At 34.9% G+C, this 18,718-nt stretch overlaps 1 protein-coding gene across 2 annotated transcripts in view; it reads left to right on the top strand.

Annotated features, from left to right (window-relative positions):
• TMEM161B (transmembrane protein 161B) overlaps positions 1 to 18,466 on the top strand; it is a 38,587-nt gene extending 20,121 nt beyond the window's left edge. Inside the window, exons 6-12 of one of the 2 annotated variants that reach the window (XM_048932030.1) lie at positions 903 to 1,054; positions 1,598 to 1,658; positions 3,385 to 3,525; positions 7,316 to 7,429; positions 8,965 to 9,139; positions 11,185 to 11,281; positions 12,104 to 18,466. In XM_048932030.1, coding sequence (XP_048787987.1) covers positions 903 to 1,054; positions 1,598 to 1,658; positions 3,385 to 3,525; positions 7,316 to 7,429; positions 8,965 to 9,139; positions 11,185 to 11,281; positions 12,104 to 12,381 — 1,018 coding nt within the window. In that variant the 3' untranslated portion in view covers positions 12,382 to 18,466. The remainder of the gene's footprint in view (positions 1 to 902; positions 1,055 to 1,597; positions 1,659 to 3,384; positions 3,526 to 7,315; positions 7,430 to 8,964; positions 9,140 to 11,184; positions 11,282 to 12,103) is intronic. The other variant, XM_048932031.1, reaches the window with a different exon arrangement.
• The last annotated feature ends 252 nt before the right edge of the window (positions 18,467 to 18,718 follow it).

Here is an 18,718-nt window from a genome sequence, read left to right on the forward strand (position 1 = left end):
ATGGGTGCAGAAGGATGTCAGTAATTATGTGGGCTGCTTCTGTTATGTTGGTCCACAGTGTCAAAGGCAGATGTTGGTGGTATGACGGTTGAGGTTGAACATTGGTACCAGTATCCCTTCACATGTTACCGTGTGACAAAGGGCAGCAGAGGGGCAGTCTGACAAATGATGTGTGATGTGAAATTGCCTGTGAAGCAATGGTGTGTCAGTGAATTACTTCCTGTGGAACAAATGGCGACCACTGACATTAACTGATGTCTGTTTATGGAGACCAAAAAGTGGATGTGGGGGGTGGATGGTATGTTTTAGCAGTGGTGACAGCCACAGTCATCACTTTCACTGGTGCAGATTGTTCTGAGCTTAGCACGCAGGGTGTTTCATTGCGGGTGAAGATACATAACTAATGGTAGTGACTTTGTTGATAAATAGTGTTTTGTAGTTGAGAATATGCTCTATCAAATACTGCAGTTGTGCTCTAATCATTAGAATTGGAAGAGACTTTTAAAGGTCATCTAGTCCAACTCCCTTGCAATTAATGGGGACATCTACGACTAGTACAAGTTGCTCAGATCGCAGACCTTAAATGTCTTCAGGGATAGGGCATCCACCACCTCTCTGGTAATTCCAGCCAGATATTCTTATATATTATTATTAAAATAAGATAACCCATGGTAGGGAGTATTGCTACAATTGACAGTAAGTAAGCCTAAATTAAAACGATATTGCAGAGAAGCGTGTTCCTAGCTACATAATTTTTTTTAATCACTGCTTTACACTGTCCTTTAACCTGGAATTGGCTCAGCGTAGAACATCCTTAGTGAAGATGATCAAAATACAGCTTTGTAATTTTTAAATATTGTTATTTTTCCAATTTAATTTTCCTTGACCTTTTTCTTGTGTAGTAAGGTACTATTTTCATTGACCACTCATTACTTCAAAGTAGAGGAAGGAGGTGAAAGATCAGTCTGTGTCACATTTGGCTTTTTCTTCTTTGTGAAAGCAATGGCAATTTTGATTGTGACAGAAAACTATCTAGAGTTTGGACTGGAATCAGGTAACTCCCTTCTTTAGTATTTGCAACAGTCTTACTTATTGCATGACCAGAAAGATTTATTTCAGGTCTTTTAGAAATTTTTGAGAATATATCTGTTAATTTTAATTCTGTTATGTGATAACACTGTTTCTGGAGGATATTCTGTCTATTTTTCCTGCTTTGTTGTAAGATGTGTAAAATGGCTTGGTTTTTTTTTTTTTGTTCACTTTTGCCTTCCAGTTTTATTTTTAATCTGTTTTGCCTTGCATTGCACAGTGAGCTGCCTTCACTGAAAAAAAAAAAAAAAAAAAAAAGAATAGGTACTTGGTCTGTAAGCATCAGTGTTAATTCCATTAATGTTCATGAAATGCTCAAGTATCAAATAGGTATTTTCAAAGACAGTTAATATCCGAGTTTTGTTGTACTGTGGCGTAATCAGCGCATGAAAGAATTATCCTAACATGAACACTTTTCAAAAGATGTATTATTATGTGGGGGGGAAGAAGGGGTGGGAAGTATTGTTTTTACTGTGATAAAATACATATAATCTATGTGTCTCCGCAGGATTCTCAAATTTCTCAGAAAGTGCTATGCAGTTCCTTGAAAAGCAGGGTTTGGAATCCCAGTAAGTCTTGGAAATACAGTGTTTTACATTGTGTTTGCATTTATAACTGAACCACTTGGATTTTCTTAGCAAGCATTTGTCTAGCATATTGTGCTGTTGTACGTGCTTATAATTGCTAAAAAAATGTGAAGAGGTGTATTAGTGAGAATAATCCATCAATATTTCAAAATATCTTTGTTTTCTCTTTAATTTAGATATAGATTCCAACCTGGTAGTTTGGCTGTAGCATTTAAAAAAATAAATTCAGAAGTACAATTTTCATGACAGTTCTTAAGCAATCTTTGCAGTGCTGAAGGAGCTATTTAACACACAAAAAAATCTTTTTGCTGTTTCTGTGGTATGTAAGCAGATGAACTTGCAAAAAAGCTTCAGACACTTCAGATGGAGCTTGCGATGAAGTCGGCTTTAGGAGGAAATTTTGACTTTTATTCACATCTTCAAGTTCTGTAGTATTTTCCTCCTTCACAAATACATTTGCTTGCTACAGGATATCTCAAGTTTTGTATGGGCTATGAAAGGATTGTGCCATTTTTGTTATTTTACTTGTGTACACAACCACTGTCATGGATAGGCTTTGTGTATTGTAAAATGGACTTTCAGTACAACTCTGTCATTACACATTTGCTGACGTGTTATGGGGTATATCCTTACTATGAGGGATAAACTTTTGATTTCTAAGTTGGGAGTTCTCAAGTATTGTGCCAGAACTATGGAATTTCTTTATTTCTGTGGAACAGATCTTTCTAATATGCCTACGTAGAAAATATATCATTTTTAGGTAGGAATACCAGAGAAACATTTAACTGAATCCCATGTATTTCTTAACCTTTCTTTATTCCGTTTTACCTAAGCTATTACGACTTTACTAACTTCTTTGTTAATTTTTCTGTTAACGTTCCTTTATTTTTAAACTTCTGCAGTGCTTTGGCTGTTCATAGGAATGACTGAGTTGACAGTGGTGTCTTTTGGTAGTTTGAGGTTGTGGACTAACAAGTCTGAAGCTTATGTGGATAACTAGAATTGTTTTTGTTTTTCTTTAATCTGTTACGTCCTTTGATTTTTTTGTATGTATGTATGTTTGTAATTCAGTTTATTAATTCCATAATTCATTTAATCCTTAGTACTTTTTTCAGTAATTGTGATGTAATGCATAGTTAATTAAAAAAAAAAAACAATACTGGCTACTTGGAAGAGACATAAGTAATTGGGTACGTGTATGTGTTTGATAAATCTGTGGGGAAAAAAGTAATAAGTTTGACAAAGCTCCTTAATGGGTAAAAGGAGAATGCAGCTAACATATAATTTAAAAAACATTGATTTTGACTATGAAAATTTAAAATTGTGATATATCTGTTCTCTTAAAAAAAATAACCACTGACTTCATTCTGGTAGCTTTTTTATTTTACAATTAGTTGTTAATTTTAATATAAAGTTACTCTTTTTTTGTTTTATTGTACTAACAAATTTAACATCTTTTACGAGGTTTTTTTGCACTAGGAAGTATTTTTAATAGGAAGGTTTTCTGTTCATTTTATTAAATAAACAGGTGACTTATTTTTTGTTTTGGTGCCTGCTTGAGTTATAATGATGCTGGTATTCCCGAGTAAAACTGTACAATACTTTTTGCTTTTTGATTAAATATTAGATACTGTTGAACGTAATCACTGATACCCTGCCCATTCACTTCCTCCTCAAGAAAATGCTTATTTCCTCTCTTTTCTTTTAGGGGTCCTGTGTCTAAACTAACCTTCAAATTGTTCCTGGCTGTTTTGTGTTCACTTATTGGTGCTTTTTTGACATTCCCTGGCTTGCGACTGGCTCAAATGCATCTGGATGCTCTGAATTTAGCAACAGAAAAAATAACACAGTAAGAAAAAATATATGCACATAGGTATATGCTACTCAATCTTAAGTCTTTGATGTCTGGAAATAAAATGAACTATTCCAACACGAAGGTAGTGACTAAGACTTCTGCTGCTGCCTGCATTTTGTATCTCAAGCAGACTTGCCACCTGCCTCTTTTCTGGTCAACCTGTGCTCTGACGGTCTTTCATTCTTTGCCTTGTGTTTAGAGTCCCAGTTACAGGAATATTTCTTTCCTTTCCTCCTATTAGAGCACCACAAGGAATGTTTCTACATAATGCTTTCTTTCCTCAGTCATGTTTCTTGGGAAGTTAAGTTAAGTGGAAGAAGACATACAGCCACAGACATTTCATTTTCCTCAGTAGCCCAATAGATGAGCATCATGCTGTTGTTGATAAACATAGGGGAAGATCCAGAGGCAAACACAGACAACAACAGCAACAACAGCAAAAACCCACAAAAAATACAAATAGACAAAAAAAAAAAAAAAAAAAAAAATGAAGGAAGGAATAGCCTTAGAAGGGCAGCTAACTGGAAAAATGTTTAAAGTGAATCTAAAACTCAATGAAAACTTCTGTTAATAGATATAGAAATTAGCATATAATACTTCATTTTACAATATTTTGTGCTTCTTACATTATGACTCAGAATATTTTAAAAAGTCAGATGCTAATATGACTTTAAAGGAACATTTTATTTTGCAGCTGCTCTTGAGCAGTAAATGTTTTCTTAGATTTAACTTTTTTTTTCAGCTTTCTCTTGTTGACTGAGGAGCACCAGATGCCTTTTGTAGGTCTTGACCATTGATATTTAATACACAGATGTTACAGCATAGGCCATTGTGATGATTTAGTCTGTCCACTTTGCTGAGAGAAACATTATGTCACCAGCAAGTCGAGGGAGGTGTCCCTCTAATCTGCTCTTGTGAGACCCCACCTAGAGTACTTTGTCCAGTTCTGGGGCCCCCAGTACAAGGAGGACAGGGAGCTGTTGGAGTGGGTCCAGAGGAGGACCATGAAGATGATCAGAGGGCTGGAGTATCTCCTCTCCACAAGGACAGGCTGAGGGACTTGGGGCTCTTCAGCCTGAAGAGGAGAAGGCTCCAAGGAGACCTTATAGTGGCCTTCCAGTACCTGAAGGGGGTTTATAAGAAAGCTGGGGAGGGACTTTTTATTAGGGCATGTACTGACTGGAAGAGGGGAAATGGTTTTAAACTGGAAGAGGCTAGATTTAGACTAGATATCAGGAAGGAATTCTTTACTGTGAGGATCATGAGACACTAGAACAGGTTGTCTAGCAGGGCTGTGGATGTCCTTCCCTAGAAGCATGCAAGGCCAGGCTGGAAGGGGCTGTGAGCAACCCGATCTAGAGGGAGATGTCTCTGCCTGTAGCAAGGGGGTTGGAACTACACATGATCTTCAAGGTCCCTTCCAACTCAAACCATTCTATGATTATGTTTTTGGATATAATAAATATTTCGGCATAAACTGAAATCTGTTTAAGTGCTCAACTTAAAAAATTACCTGTGTTTAAATTGAGTCCTTCACTCTTCGTAAATATTTAACTAAGTACTTTGCATTAGATTTGAGCTCTTTGTAGATGAATGCATGCAGTTAGAGCTGCAGGGTCTTGGCTCCTGCTTTATCTGCTGTTAAATTTCTGTCTGTACATAGGCTGTGACCAACTCTCAGTCTGTTCTTATCAGGCAAATAAAGTGCTCATTTTTTCATTTTTATGTACTTAAATATTTTAAAATTTCTTGTGCCTTTTCTACTACTACATTGTAATTTTCCAGCATATTCCCTGATCTGTGAATGTGAGATTCTCTGCAGGAATATAAAATCTCTGAAACAGAACTTGATTGATAAGATCTAAAAGGTTGATTGATGATTACTGGTATGAGGTTTTGAAAAATAAATCTTGTCTGTCTTGATGTTTACAGAATATTAAATCTGATTGTTGAAGGTAACATTATGTAGCACCAACCAATTTTTTAATGTCTACTAATATTTTGCCTTTTCAAGCCAAAAAAATGTAAAACAAAGAAAAATCTTACACTGTTGATCAATCAGCACTGTAAATAGGTAATGGAGTTAAAAACAAAGAGTTATCATTGGAAGTTTCCAGTGGGCCCTAAAGAGATCAATGTTTGCTCTTTGTGATGTGTTTTAGTCAATGAGCAGATCATTGCTTAGTGTTTGCAGTTGTTTGGCAGTGACTTAAAGGGAATAGGAAATGAGTATGAGTGTAACTGCTGTAATGCTCTTTAAATTGGAAGTGGGAAAACAATGCCTTTCTTTGCAGTCAAACGTGGGATTATACTTGGTAGAAGAAACCAGACAGGAGAAGCCATATTTATAAAATGGGAGACGTATAGAAAGCATTGACATTCCACATAAGTAGCTACCACTTGAGTAGTGTGGTTGAAATAATTAACATTATTCTTCCACAGATGTATATACAGGGAATAAATTTTAGAGAAAAGTAGGAGAAAAATAATGTCACTTTTAGTTTTGTTAGTTTGATTTTTGTGAGCAGTATCATTCTTTGTGTGTTTTTTAGAGTTGTCTTAATTTGTGCTATTTTCATACAGTCATTTTCCAGAACCTGTTACAAGAATCCATCAACCTGTTTCCTTCAGAAAGGGAGTCTTGCCACCATTTGATACATTGCAGTCCATTGACTTAGTAGGATATCTTTAGCTAGAAGCTCAAGTAAAATGTTCTCACAAGTTACTAAGATAATCTGGACTGCTCTTTGGTGGTGTTGTGCTCCCTAGTAGTACTTGAAAACTTACACTGCTTTTTTCTTCATATGAAACCAATGGTTTAAGTGATGCTGTAACTGCTTCTGAAACACTCCAACTTTTTAGTGAGTATAGAATGAGTTTAGCAAGCTTGATTACTTGAAATCAGTACAGTATTTCAGAATAACTTTTGGTTACCTCATTTTTTTTTTTAATAGTTTAGAGGAAATGTCTTTGGAGATGGCCATATACATGAGCCAATTCTGTTAGAGAAGAAACGTTGCACTAGTAAAAAATACCAGATCACAGGATGAAGTTTCAACTGTTCTTATTTTATTTGAGAATTGTAAATCTGGGGTACGGACTTCAGATGGGTCCAAAGGAGGAATAAAAGAAATATGTTAATTTCAGAGAAAACTCCAGAATAATATTTTCTTTTTTTAAAATCTACTGTTTTATATGTTGAGTTCCTTTTAAATTAACAATGTAGACAGTGTAGTTTTGTACTTTAAACAAGTACTTTAAACTTTGCTTTTTAAACATTGTATTTTTTTTGTTACTATCTTTAATTGAATGCAAATTTCCCCTGGTTTGTATAGATAATGGAAATTAATCTAAGTACCTTTTTCATAAAACAAAAAATCTTAAATTAATGACACGTTATCCATCTAAGATGCTAACTGCCTAGATTAAAACTGTAAAAGCTACTGCACTTTGGTGTTATGCTATAGTATGAAATTTTTAAACAACTGTCTTTTCTATAGTGTGATATGGTGCATGTAGTTAGTTGCTTTGATTAGATTGTTGAAGTGTTTAGAAAAAGAATTATTTCAAAGAGCGCTTTTAAAACCACAGTTTCACAGTATACAATATTTTGTTAAAATGTAGGTCCTTATCTTAAAAATAGAGAAGTAATCTCATTATTTACCTTTGTCTCAACTATATTAAAACTTGGACTTATCTTTTTGAGTTTGTTGCCAATTTCAACAGTACGGTAATTGTTTGCATTTAACAACTTCCTTCCCCCTCCCTTTTTTTTTCTTTTCAGAACACTGCTACATATAAACTTCTTGGCACCTTTATTTATGGTTCTTCTATGGGTAAAACCAATCACTAAGGACTACATTATGAACCCACCTTTGGGCAAAGAGAGCATACCTTTGTAAGATTGCCTTTAAAACCTTTCTGGGGTTATTCAGTGTAAAGCTATCAGTCTAAGCAGTGCCTTCTGAAAGTTCAGTGGTGTGAAAGACTAGAAATTGTGTATTGAGAGTCATCAAAAGTATGCCCTTTAGAGCTCATCTGTCTCAGGGAGAATGAATCGCAGTGTTGAGTTGATGGTTCTAGAAAAGCCACTATGTGCTGGCATCTCTTTGGCAGACTAATGGGTTGTTTTTCCTGTTGAAAACCTTACAGCTTACATATTGGTTTAAGAAATGAGTGGTTGTCTTGAAGACAAATGAGATGCATAGATATGAGGACTGGTCGAAGGCTCTTAGTATGATGGGAAGTGTTTCAAAATCATAGGCGTAGTGCCTAGCTTCGCTATTAATTTTGCTTCATTAATAGATAAAGTACTTAAAAGCATAAAAATGGAAGATTTTCATGAGTGATGCTATATTATAAAATACTGTTTTCTACTGAATAGATGGTTGTTACCAATGCTTTTAGTCTAGGAAAATCAGAATAATAGTAATTGGGTAGGCTTATAACTGATATGTTTGGCTGTCAGTTTTATTGCTTAATACGTAGGTCACTCTGAAAGTAATGCCTCCTATTTATTTCCATGGGAACTACAACAAATAGAAAGATCACAGTAACACTGTTTAATAGGGCAAATACTCAGCTACAAAACAGTGTTTTTCAGCATAGTTACCAGTTCTACATTTTCATCAGTTATACATTTTCACCACTGATGAACAAGGGCTGGAATGCTGTGCTCAGTAAAAATCTGCATGACTGTCTGGAACATGGCTAGTCTTCCACACCTTTGTCACCACTGCTGGGGAATTCTGCTATCTCACTGTGCTACCTCCACTGTTTTGTCTCCATAAACGTGCAGCAAGTGTCAATTAATGTCAGTGGGTCAGTTTTATTCTGCATGGAGAAATTTAGTGACACATCTTTGCTTCATATGCATTTCTGTATCAGATTTTTTTTTTTTTTGTCAGACTGCCTTCTGCGGCTGTCTCACGGCAACTAAATATAGTGGTGTATTGGTGGGAAGGTTCAACCTCTACTTCCATGACACCAACATCTGCCTCTGACATTGTGCACCAACATAGTAAAATAGGAGGCAGTAATTTCAGAGCAGGCCTTGTAGATCTAAAAGATGCTTGAAAGACAACTTTGTAACCATCAGTCTATTACATAAAATTTGGAAATACAGATTTTTTTGCTTCCATTTTACTTCTTACTTCTTAGTTTATCTTAAAATGATCATGCTGTAGTTTGTAATGTTCTGTGTACATTACTCAAATTTAGTCATTCAAGAGCTGTTATTGTTTGCATAAGTAAGTGAAATTTAATGCTGTATTGGGGCTGCTGAGAAGTAATAGTACAAAGAGAAATGGATGGAAACAAATACTTATTTGCACATTAACTTTGTAACTGTGAATTGTTCATTAAGTATTTCTGACCACATGCCTGAAGATTGCTTTACAGGACATGCATTGCTTTTTATTTTTTAATCTACAGAATGTCAGAAGACACATTTGACACCATGAGATTGTGGATTATAATCCTGCTGTGTGCTTTACGATTGGCTATGATGCGCAGTCATTTGCAGGCCTATCTGAATTTAGCTCAGAAAAGTGTGGATCAAATGAAAAAGGAAGCTGGCAGAATAAGCACAGTGGATTTACAAAAAATGGTAAGTACAGTGGGACTAAGGTTGCATTTGGAATGCTTGCTCTTTTTAATGTGCTTTTTTTCCAGTTTTTGTGTGTTCTGGGGCACCAGGACTGAAATCTGGGTGAAGATTTCTTCTACAAAAATAGCGCTAAGTTCTCTAAACCAAAATATGCAGAGATGTCAGCCATATTATGCAAATACTTTATCTTAAACTGTTCATGTGTTATTGGAAGACATCCCGCTGTGAAGTGTTTTTTAAAAATACCATGGCAGACAGTATGCTTCTCTTGTTTCTGTTGCATGGATATAAGCTATGGAGTGCATAGGCTCTGTGGCAATTAACTGTTGTAGTGTGGGAGAAATAGGAAGAATTTGAGTTTAGAAAGAATTGTTATTTCTCAATTGAGACAAAAATTTAAGATAGATTAGTTATATTTTGGGATAAGATGTATTTAGTTCTGTAAGACCACTCTTGTGATGCACCAGCCTCACAACAAAACTACCTATCTTGTTACTGTCAAAAATGTTAGGAAAGACTGGATTATTTCTTTTTAATGAAAAAGAACAAACTGACAAGGTAGAAGTTTGTAAGCTTGCTGTAGAACAGTGTTGCATGTTACCTGCAAATTAAACTTAGATTTCTAGTGTTGCGTGATAGTGCTGTCTGATGATGTTGCTGATCTGGGGTGTATTCCACGAGGAATATTGAAATATGCCATGGGATGAGGACTCCTCTCTTAGAATTGTCACTGTCACTAATAATTCTGTCTTTGTTGCTGCCGGATATCTTACTGTTAGTAGAGGACTGTGTTGTAGTTATTTCACATGTTTAATGAATAGTGTTTGGCTTTGTAGTAAATGTTAGAAAATGCAGGTAGTGACAACTGGTTATGATGGATCTGTATGACAGAAGATGGTTGTGAATGCATCTTAGTTTTGTAGGCTTTCATCTTACCTGTGTAACAAAAATGTCTTCTGTAAGTCTGTTTATCCACTACATACATGTCTTCTCTTTAAGAAACCCATGGCCACTAAATACAGTTTTGTTTTATTACCATATTAGCCTTTTCTTCTGAAGTCTTGCCCGTAAAATCTTTCCTGTCTGCCTTGAAGGTGACCATTACTTTCTTACTTGTTCTTTTTATCGTATTTCATCATTTATCTTACAGTATTTTCGATACTTTCTGAGTGTTTTACTGCATTTTTTTCTCATGCTAGGTTTTGATGCTTGCTCATCTCAAAGCCCTTTTACATGTTTTAGGGGTACTTCCAAAAATGTCATGTCTGTCTTCATCTTTTTTGCCACCCTGTATTCTGTACTTTCTAAAATCTGATTAGCTTTAATTCATGGCTTGCTTTCTATTGATTTTTATGACTTTTTCTCCTCTTTATCTGATATATTCTTTTAGGTCAAAAGCTTATATGAAATACGTAATGCAAAAATATTGAGAAATATGGAACAAATTACAGGGAGGAAAGAGTGATAAATCTGAGTAGGTTTCAAGAAGTAATAATGTATATAAGAAATAAAAACCTTTTAAATAGTTTGTTATTGATTATCTGCTAATGAAAAATCCTCTTGTCATTGTTTTTAAAGCTGGTATTTTACATTGGGAAAGACATGTCTTCCTTTTTAACCAAATTTTTGTTTACTTTTGGTGAAACTTGGGATTTCAACTATCTTGTTTGTGTAGTGGAATTTATTTTGTAAATAACAAAAGTTTTGATTTACAGTCAAAACTAATTTTTTGTTAGTGTAGTGAAATAGGAATCTTTGAACAATGATATGCAATGTTCATAAGCAGAATTTTTTCAAATTTTGTAACTGAACAGATATTTTTATTTACTTTCTTTCATGGCTTCCGCTCAGAATTTTAAGTGCCTTGATGAGCTTATCAGCTAGGGTTTTTTTTTTTTCATTAGTTATTTTGAAGACAGTGGGTCATAACACTGAAACATGGTAGAAAACTTAAAATCGCATTTGTGCGTGTGCGTTGTTCTTAATGAATTGCATGTTGATGTAGGTTTGCTCTGAACTCAAATGATTTTATTCTGTCTTCCCAGGTGGCTCGAGTATTCTATTACCTTTGTGTAATTGCACTGCAGTATGTTGCACCATTGGTAATGCTTCTTCACACAACTCTGCTTTTGAAAACACTAGGTAGGCAAAATTTGATGGGCAAATCTGTTCTGTACAGGACTCTTATATTTTCAAGTTGCTGTAAAGAATTAGGATTTATGAGTAATGCAATACAGAAAAATGTCATTTTCTGTCATTTAAAACATACTGATCTATAGTTTGTAAGTTATCATCTTCTCTTGCTGCTTTTGACGTCTATCAGTGATATGCTAATTTGATTGCTTTATTTCTGAGAAATTGTGTAGTCCAACAAATGAAGCTTTTTATTTCTATTTAAATATTCATATTTTTCAAGTATTTTAAGTGAGCTGTATAAGGCATTGTTGATACAACCTTTTATCTATTATTTGATATTTTTTTTTTTTCCCCCAGTTCTTCAATTTTCAGTGAGTTATTGAAAAGAAATTGAAGATTCATTTCACTTATAGGAGACTTGATATCACTGTTTTTTTTACTTCCTTATGAGGGATGTCTTTCACAGCCTGCCATGCAATCATGGCATTCTTTTTGCAAAATGTCAGCTGAGAGAGAGAGGCTTCATTAGGCTGTGATTCATCTCATCCTGAAGCAGACATCTATATCTAGTGAGATTAATCATACCAGGTACTGACAAGTCCCATGGCAACCGTTTCACATGTAGATGTTAGTATGTCAAAAAGTAGGATGAATCCTATCCTGATGGGTTACTAGAGTGATCAGGGAGCCATGGGGAGCAAAACAGGTAGTTCTTACTAAGTTAGAAATACTTGTGTATGTGTGTTTAAAAAATATATAAAACAATACAGTGTATAGAATGAAGAAAATTTAATTTAATAAAAATTTGTTAATTCTTTATTTCAACAGGTAATTATTCTTGGGGCATCTACCCAGAACTGAGTTCTAACACTCCAGTAGAAAACAGTTTGCTTCATAATTCAGCTTATTCTGAATCTGTACCTGCTGATGGAAAGATGAAAGTAACCGTAGTACAAATAACAATGGCTTTGGGAAGCCTAAAGAATATTTTCACTCCTCTCCTGTTTCGGGGACTCCTCTCGTTCCTTACCTGGTGGGTTGCTGCTTGCCTCTTTTCTACAAGCCTTTTTGGGCTTTTCTATCACCAGTACCTGACTGTAGCATGAACAGATCAACGGATAAGTATGAAGTCAAATTCCAGATACAAACCCAGGTACCCAAGAGGAGGTGAAGAAAAAAAGAAGAAAGATATTTATGAAGAGAAAACATATCATATTTTTAAAAATCTTCCTCTGTGTTCTCAGGGTGAATATTCTTCAAATGCTTAAAATCACAACTGGGTTTGTTAGTTTTGTTACCCAAATGGTAGGTAACTTATTCAATTCTAGTGGTAAGACTGATATTATTATGTGGCAGGCATTGGTGTGCATGTTTAAATGTTACAACTTCAGAGTATCTTGGTTTCCATAAAGAGGAAGTCGCCTTTAACACTTAAAGAATCAGCAGTCAGTAACTGAACTGTGTGAGTAGGTTCTGGTCATGCTGATGGTGGCTACTTGTTGAGTATAATATTGAAACTGAGCCATACAATGGACAGAAAAAGGGGATTTTAAAAAGTTCTGTTGGATATTTTTTGATCACTTTTCAGCATGAAAAATGAAATAATCCAACAGGACAAAAGCAATGCTGTATATTACAGTAAGGAAAGTTGTATAAAATTTCAATTTAACATAAGAAAAATGTATGGACCTGGCAGGTATTGCTGCCTAAATATTATGCAGGAATGCTTGCACAGTGAAAGGAGAGTTATAGAAAAATAAATAAATAAATAACTTCAGTCCCTAAGTCATTTTGAAGTAATGGCCATTTGTATTGGTGCTAATTTTGATCCACAGATTCCATTCGGATCTTTTAAAATTTTTCTTTTTAGATAATAGATAAAATTCCATTGAATTCACAAAATAGTATAATTAGACTAGTGATTCCAATTAAACATTTCAAAACAATACAGTTTAATCCTGCTGACTGAGAGTGTATGTATCTGTGATGTACATATATATATATATATATATATATTATATATGAAATATATAATATATATGGAGTTATAAAGTATGGAATCTTTATTTTAAATTACTGAATGTATATTACAGGGAGAGGGATATATATGTATCTAGTAATTTCAAGAACCCATTTGAAATGAAAATTAAATTTTTTTGAAAGTTCAGTTGAAAGGGCTATTTGTTTTTGGTGCCTCTACAAAGGTACTTAGCTCTACTAAAGAACTTATGCTGTTCTGAAAGAAGAGATCTGCTTCATCTCTTAGTCTTGAAACTTCTGCTCTGTCAGATCATTTCCTTTAATCAGTCTAATTTGTGTTAACTTAGCCATGCAGTAACAACTGGTATCTCTTGGCTTCAGAAATAAATTTTCTGTGTAGTAAAACAGTTGTTGTAAGGAGGAACAAGCTTTAACTTCACAACTTTTGCTTAACTGGAGGGATAGAGCCTACATATCAAGCCATTGTGAAACAATGGTTGATGAAGTTTTGGATATTTTGTGTGATGGGATAACAGGACGATTTATATGCAGTAGCTTTTTTTTTAAAAAAAAAAAGTAAATATTTCACAGTGCAGAGTTCAGTGCTTCTTTGACTAATATTGGCTATTTTTATGTTACTGTTCTGTTTTTTTCTCTTTACTTTGTGTACCACTTTAGCATATAATCAGCATTTCTAAATGAAAGAGTTTAACAAATATTAAATATGTTGCAAAATTACCATGTGGGAAAGCAAACTGCCAGTGAATGCAGAAAAATCAGAGTTTACACTGGTGATAAACTGTCTTGCTATGTCAAATACCTTTTAAGCATTTACTAACACTAGGAAAAGATCTGCGTACACCAGCTAATACCTACTGAATGTGTTTGGGATATCTTGAGAACACCTTGCATGACTTGACTGGTTTCATTGCAGTGTAATATTTCAGTGCTACTGGTGCTGCAAGCTTTGTTTTTTTACACCAGCTTTCCATGACTAACAAGGACAAAGATTCATCTGCGTAGATTGGACTACAGTATTTTACTTCATAGATTCAGGTCTTGAAATATTCCTAGGATTTGTATTTCAGATTAATAGAATGAGAAATTATCACAGGTGCAGTAATACTGGATCCAGTTTCTGTTAATTCAAGATATTTTGTTAACATAAGAATAATGCAAGCATCTAAGTCATAGGTGGGTATCCACCTTTAATGTTTCAGTCATTAAACTAGTAAAACAATGAAGTACAAATTGATACTGATTGTAAACTTAACCCAAAAAGCTCACTGCATGAGATTGTTGCAGTTGAAGGATAGGAAAAAGATGACTTCAAAATAATGCTGTTTCCTTTAGCATAGTGTGTATTCTTGGAAGCTCATAGATAGAAGTGACTATGGTTACATAATACTGACTTCGGCAGAGGATTGTGTGTAGCTCAGCTTTGCAGAGCTTTTGTTGAGGAATCACACTGTTTTATGTTTCAGATATCATACAGTTCACAGTGAAATATGCGCTGGTTGATGCTACCATTAAGATAAGTGCTTCTGGTTGTTATTGTTCTGTTGTCCCATGGAATGGGAAGGATGACCCTCTGATCAGCAGTTTGATCTGAGTAGGAGGCAGTTTTCTTTGGTTTTATTTAATCCGCACATGAGGCTTACTGAAAACTGTAATATAGCAATAAACGTCTTTGAACTTTTAGATGATAGTGAAATGGGATGAAGTATATTGCTATAGTTGTGAGCAATGCATTTTGTAACTACCTTATATGACATGCTCAGAAGTGACTTTTAAAATAAAATAGCAGCCTTGATAGTTCTGACCTCCATGTATATTATGTAAACTAAGTAGTATCTGCTCACTTGTTGAGGAAGTTCCTCTAAAACAGCAGCTGGCAAATGCATCCCCCCTACACCACCATCCCCAGAGAGATTTATTGGCACTTTGTAGGGAAAAAGCAGCTTGCGAAAATGGAAAAGCAGGTAGAATAAGTCTGAATTGCTAGTAATTTTTATTCAGGATTCTTGCTTTTTCTTCACTGCCTACTTCATTTTTGAGAGAGTTCAGAAGGGAAGATGCCTTTGATGAAGTTCAGATCTCGTTTATCACTCTGGTAATGTGACTTACTGGCCTGATGCTTTTATTCCTTTTTTCTGTTCACAACTTTTTCCTTACATTAGTTATGAAGAACTGACCTAGCTAGATTAGTTAACATTTGTATTTTGATTATTGTTTTGTGGGCTTGAATTTATTGGTCACTGCAGGACCAGTTCTTTAAATAATTTAAATAATTCCAAAGTCCAGCTGGAATTTGAACAGAATTACTAGTAGGTTAAAAACTCTTTTTCTATTGCAGTTGTCCCTTCAGACAGAAAGTTAAGATGGTATTAAATCCATGTCTTCCAACAAGATTCAGGATAGTCCAAGTGTAGCATTTGGGCTAGAGAAGTTAAATGGGAAAAGGAAGTGGGACTTGAACAAACCTGCTTTTCCACTTGGCAAGCAGTGTTCTCAGGCAGTACTTGACCTTTGTTGATCATTTGAGGCTCTAGGATTTTCCAGGTGTTGAAGGAACTGTGGCAGTTTTTTTCTCTTCTTCTTTTCTCTTGCGTGAGAAGCAAACATGAGAAAAATATTAAATCAGTACAAGAGAAGATCCTTTACAGGGGGATGTGCTTTAGAAAACTCATTTCTATGGCAGTTGTTCTTCAACTTCTTCTACCCACAAATACTGGAAGATAAGCAAATAGAAATGCGTACTTACCTGAATTGTAAAGTCATACTCACTACAAAAGATGCCGTCAAGATACATCATCTATGCAAGTAGGTAGCATAACTTTAATGTGTAGATAGGTAGTTAGTGCAGAGTTTTCAACTAACGTCAAAGAAGCAATTAAAATTATTTTTATTATGCTGTACTGAAGTACAGCTGAATTCTAATAGAGGTCGTGGATTGAATAGAAAATTTAAAAGTATCTTATATGAAAACGTGTAAGGCTTTTTGAACGCTCTACAAGGTAAAATGCCACGTGTGTTTTTATTCTCAAAGGATTGTTTTAGACATTGTCTTGTTGGTTTTTTTTTTTTTTTTTTTTTGTTGGTTTATTGTTGTTTTTTCCAAAGAGATTTTGACTAGTTTTGAAATGTTACAGATTGTTTTGGTATATGACAATCTGTGCCACAAAAATTCACCCTACAGTTAATGTTGTCCCTAACAAGAATTAAGTTCATAGTGCAAATGGGCAATCTTGAATGAAAACAAGGCCACACAAAATAGACTGTTCTCTTGGAGAAGTCTTTGCACTGTGGCCAAGTTCTAACAGAGGAAGTCAGTAGCAGGTCCCTTGGATCGTAAATCATATACTGGAGCTAAATGCTTACCATAATGAGTAAGTAAGACTGTTATTTTCAGCATCTGAATTCCAAGTCCAAAATTCCAGATAGTAAGTTAAGAGCAGTCTGGTAGTTGTTCTAAAGAGCATCTAGGCAACACATACCAAATGCCTGATCTAGTTAAGAACACTGATGCAGGGAAGGCAGTCTACTGCAGAGTGATTTCTGTGCAACTTTTTCTTCAGAAAGAGCTGCCATGCTTTATGGTGTGGGTAGTGCAAGTCCTGAATTGATGGTATATCTAACCTTCGTTCTCAGTACCAGTCTGAAAGGTTTTCTGCTCTGTGGGAGAGAGGTTATGAGGCCAAGATGTTATTCTGAGGCTGCTTTTACTGAAATCTGTATATGCTGCACTTAACTTTTTCAAGTGTCTCACTGTGGATTGCCAGGAGAGTAACGCTACGCTGGACACTTCATGCCAGTGTACATGTATTTTTATAACTTTGATTTTAGTGGCATTTTTAATGGAAATTATTTTTAATCCTGTTACCATCAATCATATTTTAATTTTTTAATTAATATCAGTGCCTGCAACTAGAAGTCAAATACTTCTACACTCAACATTTTTTAAAACTTGATTTCCAGACTGGAGTGCTAGCAAGTATGCAGTTTTATATTGATCTGTGTAATCCACCTGTAAATATCAAACTTTTTTCACTTGCTGTCAAAACATCAAGCAAGACTGAAGGAGAAGGTTCGGATTTGCAGTATTCAGCAGCATTGTACCCTTATGACTCTGCTATTAAAACAAGCAGACACAAAAGCACAGGAAAACAAAAAAGTAGATTTTAGAACTAGCTTTTTATAAACTCTGTAATAGTTTTTATTTTAGTGATGTGCTAAGTATTTTTTTAAAGCTTGGCTTAAGATATCGTAAAGTTAACTTTTTCTCTCTTTTCCTCTTTTCACTGTATCTGTTCACAAAGGGAACTTTGCTTCCCTTATAGCCCTAATTTTCAAGAATGAATATTTGTCTTACTTTAGATTAAAAACCAGAAAAAAAATAAATACACACAAAAAAGATTATTTTGTAATTGCAGTTCATACCTATGTCAGGATGTGCCAACAAACAGTTTTTTGTTGTTTTCAGTCATTCTCCTGTCCCACTGTTATCTTTCCTATGTGTTGTTAGTACATACGGTTTCCTAGGAAAAAGTCTGTATAAGCAATGCTAGGGCACTTTGTGTAATGTTACAACTGTTCCATGTATGTGACTAAATGCTGATGTAAACATGCTACTAAATGATTTAAGCCTAAAAATTCCTACAAGATGGACTTGTTACAAATCGCGCAGGAAACACCCTCCAAGTTGTAAATACTTGACTTCAATGTCTCTGTTGCTGGGTTCGCGCATAAATTGTGTTGCTGTTCTGTCTTAAATATTTTGCTGTCTTTTTAAGAGAAAAGCACATAGTACTGTATGTTACTGAACAAATCAGAGAATAGAGGGACTCCCCATCCGCCATTTCAGTATTTGCCAAATGGAAAAGACTCTTATATTTTTAATGTAAATTTTAGTTTCCTATTACTGCTAAATTACTTCTGAACTATGATTTTATAGTTAAAGTTTTGCAAAATAGTTCGATTAGCATGCTTCGTAGCGAAGGTGTTATCAAACGGATGTTGCATTATATAGACCTCTCCTGACCAGTGTTGCACATCGCCTGCTGTTTTAAAAACAAATTCTCATTTACTGTGTGCTTTTGGAGTTCAGAATTAGAGACAGGAGAGTGTAACGCAAGTTGAAAGAGCTGAGGACATGTTGTGTTTGGGGGATTGCTGGCACTTTAATTCTTTTTTTTTTTTTTTTTTTTTAAAGTCAGTGGGGATAATACTTAGGTGCAATTACTACAAATAATAAACAATCTAAAGAAATGTTGTATTCTTTTTGTGCACCGTAGACTAAAGTGCCTAACATGGGTGGTCTGTAGAAGACATGCATTAAACTTCTTGCCTGTATCTTTGTGGTCATTTTGCTAAATAACAGGTCAGTGTTTGGACAGAAAATGCACAGACTGCTAGTCCTAAAAATGGGGATATGATAAAAACATTCTTTCCATACAGCTTTTG

This window comes from Lagopus muta, chromosome Z (assembly GCF_023343835.1).
Source record: "Lagopus muta isolate bLagMut1 chromosome Z, bLagMut1 primary, whole genome shotgun sequence".
NCBI lineage: Eukaryota > Metazoa > Chordata > Aves > Galliformes > Phasianidae > Lagopus > Lagopus muta.